The sequence below is a fragment of the Sus scrofa genome, chromosome 1 (assembly GCF_000003025.6).
Source record: "Sus scrofa isolate TJ Tabasco breed Duroc chromosome 1, Sscrofa11.1, whole genome shotgun sequence".
NCBI lineage: Eukaryota > Metazoa > Chordata > Mammalia > Artiodactyla > Suidae > Sus > Sus scrofa.
In genome coordinates this window covers 14,013,832-14,027,284 of record NC_010443.5, presented here as the reverse complement: position 1 = coordinate 14,027,284, position 13,453 = coordinate 14,013,832, and the positions used below count along the sequence as shown (strand labels likewise).

General features: G+C 39.9%; 1 protein-coding gene across 1 annotated transcript in view; it reads right to left on the bottom strand.

Moving 5' to 3' along the window:
• Positions 1-13,453, bottom strand: part of SYNE1 (spectrin repeat containing nuclear envelope protein 1) — a 486,068-nt gene that overhangs the window by 174,427 nt on the left and 298,188 nt on the right. Inside the window, 11 exon segments of the mRNA XM_021084410.1 lie at positions 2,457-2,600; positions 3,668-3,850; positions 4,330-4,452; positions 4,638-4,823; positions 7,393-7,530; positions 8,425-8,607; positions 8,858-8,909; positions 9,205-9,356; positions 12,454-12,521; positions 12,524-12,608; positions 12,959-13,124. Coding sequence (XP_020940069.1) covers positions 2,457-2,600; positions 3,668-3,850; positions 4,330-4,452; positions 4,638-4,823; positions 7,393-7,530; positions 8,425-8,607; positions 8,858-8,909; positions 9,205-9,356; positions 12,454-12,521; positions 12,524-12,608; positions 12,959-13,124 — 1,480 coding nt within the window.

Genomic DNA, 13,453 nt, shown 5'->3' with positions numbered 1-13,453 from the left:
TGTTCCCCATTCTCAGGAAACATATGTAATTTTTTTGCTGCATATTTCCGAAAACGGTTATAAAGGGTGAGCATACAGGTGGGAATTTCAGGCACATTGGCTGCTCTGGGGAAAGCCACCTTCTGCAGATAGCCTCCTGCGCCCATGAAAGTGAGGGCCCTGAGCATTCTCTCCTACGATTTAAAGGTGACAGGATAATTTTTTCAAGTTAGAGGCAACATTTGAAAACTTATGGTAAAAAGATGTGAATTCCTTAGAGATAAATTATCCGTTATTCTTGTGAGTTCAAGTTATCTAGTCTGGAATGAGCCTCACTTCAAGATTGAAATTCCATTAAAAGTAGACTGCAAATACAGGCGAGAGCATCCTTCCAAGTTGTATGTTATAAATCGGGCTTTCCCCACGCATCGCTTTCCTTCCTGTGTTTGTTTTCCACATACAATGAGCCTTGCACAGGACTACGTCATTGTAAATATGAAAATGTAATCTAAATCACATGACAAAGCTAACACGTGCCTACACAGATGTTTAGAACGGGGAGGAGAAAATGTGACAAAATGAACAAGATCACTGAACAGCAGCCAGAGGACACTCTGTGGCCGACTGTGCCCAGTGGCTCTGCGGTGACCTTGGGCAAGTCATTTATTCTCCTCAACCACCATTCATTCTTCTCTTTTATGCAAGGGGGCAGCCCAGGGTGTTTCTGCTGCAGTGGAAAAATCACCCAAGTTGAAGCCAAACCAGATTAGAAAATCTAGTTTCTATCAATTACTAGATCTGGAAGCTCAGGAAGTCATTCTAAAAATCAGTTTCTGTTTTCTTATCAGTAAAAGCGAGATGATAAAAAAAAGAAAGGAAAAAAGAAAAAACCTTACTTCACAGGGTTGTTGCAAAAATAAAATAAAAACTTTAAGAATTTTTTTTAAAAACCATAAAACTAACACAACAACAAAAAACTATAGTAAGGATCATTACTGTTATTCCAGACAAGATTTTAAAAATATTTTCTGTACTTTGATGGAAGAGTTGTTACAACAAAATTCTGGAGCTTACAAAATGATATTAAAAATAGTTTCAGGAGTTCCCATCATGGCTCAGTGTTTAAGGAACCCAACTAGTATCCATGAGGACATGGGTTCGATCCCTGGCCTCGCTCAGTGGCTTAAGGATCAGGCCTTGCCATGAGCTGTGGTGTAGGTTGCAGACGTGGCTGGGATTCCACATTGCTGTGGCTGTGGGGTAGGCCAGCAGCTACAGCCCCAATTTCACCCTTAGCCTGGGAACCTCCATATGCCGTGGGTTCAGTCCTCAAAAGACAAAAAAAAAAAGTTTCAAAAGAATTTTGAAAAAAGTTTCAAAAAAATTTCAAATATTTGCAAAACATCTTTTCATTTAACCAGTGGCATAAGAGAAACCAATAGTTAACACAGATGATATCTACGGTGTAAGAGTAAATGTAGGTGGGATATTTACATTATTTTGTAAATCATATGTAAATGTAAGTGATTGATGTATTGGATGTGACAAAAAGTTAAAGAATTGCATTTAGAAAGGGGAGTGGCAGTGTAATTTCCCCATCCTTGAAAAGCGACAATTCAATCTTCTGAGAACCTTTTCAGATATTTGGTTTGGACATCAAAGTTAAAATAGAGCAGACAGAGGGGTAAACTAAATGTCTATCCTTGGCACAAAGAAATAAAATACACCCCCCCCTGCCCCAGTCACTCTCCAAGATTCATGATGCTATAAGCCAGCCCCCAGAGAAGGAGTAAATGGGACCTAAAAGGGAACTGACAGGTCAGGAAAGGAAATTCGCTGCTAAGTGTCAAGGGGCTAGAACACGCCAGGTGTATGATCTCTGAGACCAGGTCTGCACAAGGGGTGTCCAAGACCTCAGGTCAGAACAATGCCAAAGGTACAGGAAGGAAGCACATCTGAAAATGGGGAAGATGCTAACAGACGTAATCTGGAACTCAGCAAAACACACATGGGCCATTCTCTGATTTTGATAAAAGGAGGTGAAATGACCTAAATGTGAAAGAGCAAATGATTTTTTTTTTTTAATATACAATATGCCTTCCTCTTAAAGAGGGCCAGCAAAGCAGCAAGGCTTTGAGCATGGCTGTTTGTTGCAGTCTGTAAATGCAGAGAGGACCGTGTGTTTTGGTGTGTGAGCTGTGAGAATTCCCCAGGAGAAAATCGGTGGGTCCAGGTGGAGAGAGATGTGCCATGGATGCCAGGTAGAGAGGCTTTGGAATCAAGGGGAAGTCTCGTGCTACTGGGTCTTGGAAAGCATCAGCAAAAATAGCCCTTAAAATGCAAAGACAGCCAAAGAGGCTCTCCAAGAGCCCAACGCATTATGCCCCAGACAGGGAAAATCTTTCTCTTGCATTTGCTAGAAACCAACCACTTATTCTCCAAGACAATGCCCTGCCCTTGAACTTTGCTTGTCTCACCTCATGCCGAGAAATCTGGGCTTGCAGCTCTTGGATGTTGCTGGTGGCCACAGGCTTATCCTCGATCTCTCTGTGAGCTCCTTCTATGAGCTCCTGGAGGTGCTGCATTTCTTGCTCATATTGTTCATACTGCACCACAGCCTCCTTTGAAGGAAAAAAAAAAAAAAACCACACACGCATGATTATCTGTCTATAGCAGTAACTGTGTAAGTGATTCTGCCAAACAGCTGTTGGTAACTCAGGTTTACCCATGTGTCAGAGGAACAAAGAAATGATGGGGGAAATTCCTGGATAATTCAGATCCCCAGCTTTACTCAGAAAATTCAGAGCCTTCTCTCTAAAACATTTGGTCATAATTATTGATGGATGGAAAATAATTCAGTGGCTAGATCCTTTCTCTTCTCCCTATTGTCCTAAAGGAGGCAAGGTCATGGTCCAGAACACAGAAGAAAGCAGTCAAGAAAACCTGACCATTTCATCGTTCCATCAAAGAAATCCTGAGTATCTGTGTAAGGCTCTCAGTTAAGCGCTGGAACAGGGGATTAAAAAATGAATTATCATGATGTTGTACCCTCAGGAATTTACTGCCCAAGAGATTTTAAGATAATGCGAGTACTGTGGACCAAATAGACCATTCATGATTTAATAAGAGCACATGTATACAGTTTTTGGATAAAGCAGGTGAAATATCAGTTGAAAGGAGATATGAGAGAGTGTCATTTTTTTTCCTAGTAAATAACTGTTCTCTTATTAAGCGACGAGATTAAGAGTTACAGCCAGGTATACGTCTCAAGCAATAAAATGCATCAATAAGCTGAAATCTGAAAAACAATTTCTATAGTATATGCTAGCAGTAAAGTATTGCATGATTCTAGATGATTTTCAGATGGATAATAAGAGGTAAAAAATACAGGATTGAATATAAAAATTAACCTTCATAAGGTGTTCTTTATAAAAAACTGCTGAAAGATAGTTTTCACCGAAGGATATTTTTAATAGAGCTTTCCCCAGACTTTTGTGGGTGATGCAAATGATAGCATTTCATGTCCTTATTTTATATAACCACAACCAGCTGTCACACAGTTAACACTCTGGATGTGTTTTGATGGCTGAGCCCACACAGTGCTAAGAAAAGCCTCCCATGACTCATTTGCTGCTGCTCTGCCGGCTGGGGATCGCCTGCAGACACTGGCTGGCCCAGCTGCACGTGCCTGCATGATGTTGCACTGCTGGATGGCGGTGTGCTGGAGCCGGCTGGCCTCCTCCTGCAGTCGCAGGGCAGCGTGGCAGAGCGGCAGGCTGGTGACCGCATCCTCGGGGATCCGGAGCGCGCTCTGGCAGATCTGCACCGCCTGGACTTTAGGCTTCAGGGACTCCATCTCAGACAGCAAATGCTGAAAGTGCGAGGTCACAGTTCATAGTTTAAATTGGAAAATGGTATATAAAATTAATCATTTCTAGAAAACATACGTACATACGAAATACACGTTTCCTATTTAAAATATCTATTCTACAATGTTTTAAAATTCTATGTTTTAATAGTTTAGTTCATAAAGAAGGGACGTTTATGAAATTATAGCTCTGTCACAAGTCAAAAACATTTTTCCAAGGAATGTTTTTAAAATAATGCATACAGGGCTAAGACTATAACTGAGTTTAGAAATTATTCTTCCTAACCTTGCTTTTTGGAAAATATAGGAATTCCCACTATGGCACAGCAGGTTAAGGACCTGGCATTGTCACTGCAGCGTCCTGGGTGGCGGCTGTGGCATAGGTTCAGTCCCTGGCCTGAGAACTTCCACATGCCACAGGTACAGCAATATATATATATTTATAACTCCATGCTCATTTTCCCTGAATTATTTTTGCTTGCCTGTCTGTGAGAGAGTTGCTCCTTGAGACTAAGACGTCCAACTTCTGGAGAAGTCAGGGTTGTCTGGGCTTGCTCCAGAGCAACTTGCAAGTTTCTGAGCTCTGTTTCAAATTTCTTCATATCCTACAAGGTAAGAGCGACATGCATGTCAATACAGAAGCACTTGAAGTCCAAAGTCATGGGTGGAGAATAAGATCACAGTCCAGAAGACTCAGCAGAGGGGACTGCTTCAGCTCTACTCTAAAAGGACCATTTTTAAAAAAGTGATAGAGACGTTTCCATTTAAATTACTTTTTTTTTCTGTTTACCTTGGCCGCATCATGGAGATTCTGCAAACGGATTTTGATCATCTGCCGCAACTCCTCAGTCTCTCGGCCCAGGTCCACCACTTGCTGAGACATTTTTTCTGTAAGGTACACGCTATCGAGGGCCTGTAATTTCTCAGCCATTGCTTCCAGATCATTGTGAATCTCTTCCGATTCTTCTAGCATGGTCTAGAGGGAAATATCAACAGTCATGACGTTGACAAGAAGGCAGAGAGGGAAAGGTAATCAACACAGTGCAGTGAGACAGGCTTCTCGAGAGATGGCGAGACGGGGGATGGAGGGAGGGAGGAGAAGTAATTCACATTTTCCAGGCGTGCTGGGCAGGTTCTATGCTGTCTTATTGGGTTTAACCTTCACAGCCCTGTGCCTGCTCCCCACTTACTCTTACCCCCTTTTTGCAGAAAAAAAATCAAAGTTCAGGAGCTCTAAACAATTTGTCGAGGCCACATGTGTTGGGCCATAAGGCTCCCGCTCTGTCTGCCACCCGAAGCTGCTCCCTGGTGAAGGTCAGGACACGAGTATTCTAGTAGTGGCCAAGTCCTGATGCCCTGGGGATCTTCCTTAGGTCACTAGATCCAACTTTTCTCTCTCTCTCTCTTTCTTTTTTTTTTTTTTTGGTCTTTTTAGGGCTGCACCTGTAGCATATGGAAGTTTCCAGGCAAGGGGTCGAATTGGAGCTGCAACTGCCAGCCTACACCACAGCCACAGCAACTTGGGCTCTGAGCCAGGTCTGCGACCCACACCACAGCTCACGGCAATGCCCGATCCTTAACCCACTGAGCGAGGCCAGGGATCGAATCCGCATCCTCATGGATACTGGTTGGGTTCATTAACTACTGAGCCACAATGGGAACCCCATGTAGAGCAGATTAAAAAAAAAAAAAAAAAAAAAAGAATCTGCTGTTTTGGTCTCCCTGCAGCATATGGAGTTCCCTGACCAGGGATCAAATCCAAGCCGCAGTTGCAACCTGTACTGCAGCAAAATCCTTAAACCACTGTGCCCAACCGGGGATCAAACCCACATCCCAGGGCTCAGACATGCCTCCCATCTTGTTGCACCGTAGTGAGAACTCCTCCCAGGAGTTCCTTCAGCATCTTAGGCCCTAATCCTTGCACTTATCCCTCTGCATTGTGCTTGTCTGGATCTGTCTCTCTCTCTCCTTCCTTCCTTTATCAATTCCCTGGGGAAGGGGCAGGGAATGTTATTTGTATTCCAAATGCCTAAGAAAATTCCTAGCTTTGGAATTTAAAAAAAAAAAACCTTCAATATTTTAAAGACTATATTATCTTTTATTATATCCAAAAATTTACTCAGAAAACTTATTTGACATGTTAAGTTTTCTTTAAAATTCCAGTATAATTATTAGTACTCATAAAACGTTTTCTACATTTTGAATTACAGATTAATACTACTTTGATGATCATGATATATTTTGCCAATTGTTTTGCAACGGGATTTTTACCAAGTCACCAGTAGTGTTTGAGAGCTCTTACTGTCTTAAATACCAGCTTTCAAAAAATAGTGTTAACTTGATACTTAACATTCTCGCTTTTAAATTTGCATTTCTAGAATTCTAGACGTTGTTTCCTTGCTTACAACCAATTGCAATTTAGGTCTTGTCTGTTCAAGTAGAAGCATATCCTCAGGCAGAACAACTCTGTAGTTGTTTAAGGAAGATTTCTTGAGAGGAGTTTGCATGATTGATTAGAGAAGAAAGATCAATACAGGGAAACCAATTAGGAGCCTGTTAAAGCATTCCCAGAAGGAGAAAAGGAGGCTTTGATCTAGAAATCTGTCAACTGGAATGGAAAGGGGATGTATTTAAAAGACATGAGAACACACAAATCAGAATAGAAGACAAAATCTAAAATACTTGAGGATATCCATGTAACTTAAGATCATTTAGTATTTGAGTGCAAGATAACTGGGCTAGTGAATATCTGGATCTAATTCAAGCCTAAATTATAAAAGGATGAAATAATTTCCTGGATGACATGGCCAAGAGAAAACTTCAGAGGAAATGAAGTCATGCAGCCTCCATGGGGGGTGGATGCATCACTGGTTCCCAGCTGACCCCTACTTTCTCTGGGAGGTCAGGCAGAGGGCTGAAAGGAGGAGGCATGAGATAGAGGTTCTTACTGGGCACCCACGTGCCAGGGAGGCTGCTTGAGGATCAACTGTTTGATCCTTGTGATAATTCGGCAATATAAATATCATTCACATCTCCATCGTGTTGATGAGAAGACTGAATTCCTAGAGGCAAAGAAGTCCCATCCAAACCACAGCCCTCAATGACTGCGAGGGCTTGGTTTGCCCATCAGTTTGAGTCTGAAGCCTATAATCTTTCCACAGATCCCTACATCTCTTCCTGGGGGAGATTGCCCACCAAATCCTTGCACATAATTGTCTCCAAGAAGCTGCAAAAAAAAAAAAAAAAAAAAAAAAAAAAAAGAGTCCTATCTGGATGGTTATTTTTGGTCTTGGGGAGTGGAAAGTCTAGGGGAGAAAGAGGATATTTATTCATTTATGTAGTCTTATGAAATCTCATAGGGAGCTACAAGGTTTTTGTTTGTTTTTCAAACCACCTGACAAGTTATTAGGGCTACCTGAGCTTTCTTTTATCCTGGCACATACAATAATTTGATCTCAAGGACGCCTACGTTTTCTGTCAGTCTAGCCAGTTAAATCAAATTCCTCTCTTAAGTACTCTTTGACAACTATTTTTCTCAAAGTTACCTGATGGGAAATGTACTGTTCCCGAAGTTGGCTCGCGGAATTCCAGACAATCTTTCCATGTACCAAGACTTTAGCTCTCTCAATCCACTTCAGGATTAACCCAAGCATTTCATTGTATTCTTCTAAATGGAATGCTGCCTGAAAAATCATTAACCATGAGATAACAAATGGAAACTCTGCTTCTTGAGCTAGAAATCAGTCTTCAATCTCCCTTAGGATACAATAATCCTAGGGGTGGATTGTTAGCATATCTGTGATATTGAAAGGTACCATGAAAAATAATTTCCGTGGAATACTTATCAAGGACTTCCCAGTGACTTTAGGATAAAGTCCAAGTTCTGAATATGCTTGAATAATGTGTCTTTTAAATGTTTTTCTATTCTCGTCTCTTATTCTTCTATCTAGCATTTCTCTATCCCTCCTTCCATACTTGACCCTCACTGAGTAAGGAGGTGGTTGGTAGGGATTAAAGGTTTCAGTATCATAATTGATTAATAGCAAATCCCGACTTAACTCATCCCTGATTGCAGGAAAAAAAAATAATCAGTTTTCAAAAGATCAGTCTATCTTCAACTATGACGACATATGCCCTGAACCTATAATTAAAGGCAAATTAATTAAAAGTTATATATGTATAAGATACTTGAATATAGGTATACATTAAGGTACGTGAGTTCGCCCCAGACTGATTTTATAAAACATGCTAATGGATGAGTATTTATTTTACAAAATACTTTTCCAGGTCACAACATAATCACCTCAAACGTTCACTTATATGACCACCTTTGCCAATGACTTAATAATATGGTTTGATATAAAATAAAGGCAGGTTTACATGTAAATCTTAGGAATGAAGACATGGTATGATGTAGGCTACACTTAAATTCCTCTCCTTATTGTCAATATTATCTTTCTACTTATTTTTATTTTTATTTATTCATTTATTTTTGTCTTTGCTTGTTTTTAAAAGAGAAAAAGAGAACACGGAACTTCTGCCCAAGAGTATTTTGATCACTGGCCCGGGAAACATACCTGGCTGAGCTTGGAGATCCGGTTCTCAGCCTGTCTCACGGTCTGCTGGTGAAGTTCGGTCAGTTTTCCTATCTTCTTGGCCAGTGGTTTACCCAGTTGGCCATTCTGTTCTGAGAATTTCTGTATTGCTTCATCTAGTTCCATTAACTTTAAGTTACAGCCATCTAATTCCTCTCCTAGCAGCTGGACGGTCATCAAAATGAAAGCACATTAGATTCTAGAAACGCATTTCTCCAGATTTTCCAAGATCAGAAGTATCTATTTTAAATGACTTTTTGGGTTTTTTTTGTAAGTGCCAAATACGATAAGCAGTAATTCTACTAGGAGGAACTCCTTTCTGTTTTTGGGTTGGAAAAGCAAAGCAGGATGTTTTGGAAGCCTGGTGTTTATTTCCCGTGACGCTGAGAGAGCTAACATTTTCCTTCTGTCCCACCCAAAAGGGATTAGTCACTTTACTCAGCAGCAGAGTGCGAACACAGATGTAACTACCAAGATCATTCTTCATGTAAGACGTCTATACTGTATTCCCAAATCACTTATTCTGTGACACCCTCCCTCTCACCCACACGTCGTGCATATGTATTAATACAGTTTAACTGTGATAAGAAATTACATTCTGTAAATGGATCTATACTATCATATTCATAAAATTTTTTTACTATCTGGTTGTAATGAACTTGCTAATCAAGAAAGCCTCCCCGCCATAGCTTTGAAATAATGTACCCCAAGTATTTAATTTATTCAACATCACCCCTCATAGTTCCCCTTATCTTTCCTTACCTTTTGGTCGTTTTAGCTTGAACTAAGTCATCTGTCTTTGCTCTCAGCTTGGTTAGAATAGTTGTGAGATCTTTGGCTATCTTCTGAATTTGCCGGCTGAATTCCTGACTCATGGCCTTGCTCTGTTCGACTTCTTTCACTTTGTCTTGGATCTAAATAATCGGAGAGAACAGTAAAACCAACACGGTTAAAACTGGATAATTGATACTAAGAACCTCAATCTTGAGATGTGGCCAAGAGACACTGTGGGTCATCAACACTGCCTTGCATCAAGGGCCTCATCAAACCACCCACGTGCAGTTACAAGCTCTTGTGGTTTTCCTTGCAGCCTTACTTCTCACCGTATTTACATACTCACTGCATTTCTTCCTGCTGCTATTTCAGCCAAGAACGAGCAATGCATGTACAGTGATTCACTCACCCGTGTTGACAGGATATTCATTATAGATAGCAGTGTAGATAGCTGAGTTTGAATCCTATCTTCTCCATTTACTAACTTTGTGACCCTAAACACACAAACACGTCTAAGCATTTTTCTTCATGAAATGGAAAATCCTTCCAGGGATTTGGAGGCACACAGGTTTATTCCCATGCACCCTTTCATAAGAAGCTGTTAACTCTTTAACTAACTTCCAGTTACCTCCTTAAAATATGACAAAAAAGCATTGACCACATCCAATGGGAAGGACAGTGAAAAATAACAGTTAACATTTAAAGTTTCTTATGGCTTTGGTTTGATGTGATAAACATTAGTATTTGCTTATAATGCAATGTTGAAGAGAAGGTGGTAAGGACCTTCCTCTTCTTCTTTTCTTCCTCTTCTTTTTTTTTAAGACACTTCCTTTATTATTATTATTATTATTTAATTTTTCCTTTTTCAGCCACCCCTGCAGCAGCACATGGAGTCCTCGGTCAGGGATCAGATCCAAGTCACAGTTATGACCTAACCTGCAACTGTGGCAATGCCAAATCCTTAACCCACGGTGCTGGCCCAGGGATCAAACCTGCATCCCAGTGCTCCAGAGATGCCCCTGATCTCGCTGTGCCATAGTGGGAATGCCAGGAAACGTTTTCTTTATATAAATGAAAGACCTTTAAAAAAATCTCTTTTAAGTAATAGGGATGCAATGTACAGCATGGTGACTATAGTTAATAATTCTGAATTGCATACTTTTTTTTTTTTTTTTTTGTCTTTTTGTCTTTTTGCCTTTCCTAGGGCCGCTCCCACGGCATATGGAGGTTCCCAGGCTAGGGGTCGAATCAGAGCTGTAGCTGCCGGCCTACACCAGAGCCACAGCAACGTGGGATCCAAGCTGCATCTGCAACCTACACCACAGCTCACAGCAATGCCGGATCCTTAACCCACTGAGCAAGGCCAGGGACCGAACCCTCAACCTCATGGTTCCTAGTCGGATTCGTTAACCACTGAGCCACGACGGGAACTCCTTATTGCACACTTGAAGATTGCTAACTTCTGAAGTTTTCATCAGAAGAAAATAAATTTTTTGTAACTACATACAATGTTGAATATTACCTAGACTTATTGTGATCATTTTGTAATATATACAATTTTAAATTGAACGTCTTTAGCAGAGGGGATATACACCAATAAAAGAGTGCTTTTTTTTTTTTTACTTCATTATTTTGAGTTGAGTGCTAACATACATAGAATGCATGTGAATATCTATGACAGGAAAATGTATTGAGAGGAAAAGAAAATGGATGTTTGAACTTCTATTAAGGTCTGAACTTGCCAAATCATTCTTCCTAATAGGATGTCTAATACTTAAGAAGAAAAAGGAGAAAAGCCAAATAAGGAGGAGTTCCCACTGTGATGCAGTGGGTTAAGGATCTGATTGCAGAGGCTCCTGTCACTGCAGAGGCATGGATTCCATCCCTGGCCCAGTGCAGTAGGTTAAAGGTTGCTGCAGCTGAGGCTCAGATTTAATCCCTGGCTCTGGAGCTTCCATATGCTGCAGGTGTGGCCATAAAATAAATAAGTAAGTAAATACATACATAAATGAAATGAATACTAAAAATGGAAAATAGTATTTTAGTTTAAGTCAAAATCATGATGCAGTAGAATTGGATTTTGATGAAACTTTTTAAAACACTGCATCCTACATTGGAGAGTCCACAAGGTACCTCACACATATTAATTTTATAGCTTCTACAATCAGTACTACTTTTCATTTCATGTAGCAGGTTAGAATTATCCTCTCTTTGTCTTCTACAGACCAGTTTCAACTGAACTGCCACCAACAAGGTCCTAAAACCCATTATGTTTCCCTTTAGATGCTACTGAAGCTACTTTCTCAACCTGAAAGTGTGTCCTTTCTATGAGACCTAAGACAGAAATCTCCCTCTGGTCTCAGTTCTATCAATGACTATGTATGCTTTGTTTAAAAAAAAAAAAGTTTTAAAATGTATAGACATGAATTATGTTTCATCCCTTTCCTTGATCATTTGGAAGTTAGAGTTAACTGATGGGTTTTCCTCTGGAAAGAATAAAGGACCCTACAGTATGCATTTTGGGAAATAACCTCGTTCCTGGTTTTACCTTATTTATTTTTTAACTCTGATTTTTCCTTTATTCAAATATCTTTACCTATTACCTCTTGCTGAACTGAAATAACAAACAGAAGAGTGCCTGGTTCAGAGTTGCCACTGTGGCACAGTGGGTTAAGCATCTGACTGGAGTGGCTAGGGTTGCTCCAGAGGTGCAGGTGTGATCCCCTGCCCGGTACAGTGATTCAAAGGATCTGGTGTGCCACAGCTGCAATGAAGGCTACAGCTGTGGCTTGGATATGGCCTGGGAAGTTCCATATCCATGGGTACAGCCATTTAAAAAAAAAAAAAAAGAAAAGAGTGCCTGGCAGACTCTAGGTACTCAATAAATATTTGTTGAATACATGAAATACAGCTTTTTTCATTTCTTCTTTTTATTTCCTTGATTTTTTTTTTTTTGAAAAGGGCGAGGGGAAGCAGATAAATTATCTTCAAGGTCTGCATTATTGTTCATATCTAATATCAGCTGCTTCTTGCCTATTAGACCTTTAATTTATGTTATTATTTTATACCAAACAGATCAGCATAACTAATGCTTATCAGTATGCTGATATATAGCATCGGTATAACTGATGTTAATTCTGTTTCCATGGAGACACGATTGTGAAAATTAAGAAATTTCATATGAGTCCTAAGCTTAAGAAAGAACGAAAAGGCACTCTTTCCTGACCATAGGTTCACCTGATCATGGATAGTTCCTAGGTCCAAGGCCACTTCAGCAAGCTGAAGGGAGACTTCGGAAGGTAATATGTATAAAGACCAAGGTACTTATTCTTCTGTTCTTCAGCCATTTTCTCCATGTTCTGTCTGTGATGTGCTGTTTCTGTCAGGAGAACCTAAAGGAAGGATCAACGTAAGAAATTTCTGTGAGCCTGATAAGGAAATTGCCATGGGGATACAGCGAGGCTATGTATTAATCCTCAAAATACGATTAAGTATGGACTTAGAGAAACACATTTACAAAAAACAAACTTTGCTTTAATCTCTGAATAAGAAACATGTCCACCTTACACAGAACAAAGGAAGTCCCATGAAATAATTCTAAATGTCTTTTATATGACACATTTCTGAAAATTTTACTTCAATATTTTACTTCAATTATTTCATTGAACATAAACAAAATGTTTGATTAAAATCAGGACAATTTTTTTTTTGAAATGAAGGGCATAGGGAATGAGTTTTGTACCTTAAGTTCTTCAAGTTGAGCATCTATTTCTATGGTTGGATTCCCCAAATATTCCTTTGTTTCCTGAACCCAAGATTTTACTGAATTGATCTGGGTCTCCACCACTTCTCGCTCCTTCACCTCCTGCTTTACTACCTTTCCATCCTGCTTCACCTTCTCCTGCAAGCTTTGGAAACATTGAAGGGAGAAAGCAAACATGGACTTGAAAGGAAAGGAAACGCCAACACATGACAGCATACTGTCAAAAACAAACACTAAAAAAGTGAAGCCTCCAATCATCCAAGTAAAGACATTTCCCTAAACCTGTCATGATTTTCAGTAACATTTAAGTTTATTTCAAGTATAACAGAAGAATATACATCATATGATGTGAAAGATTGACCCCCTGGAAAACTGAGAGTTGATACCCTCCCATGCCACTAAACTGCAATTCATTTGCCTATCTGAGATTGTTTGGTTATTTATTTCCTCATTGGAAATTCACTCAAGTAATGC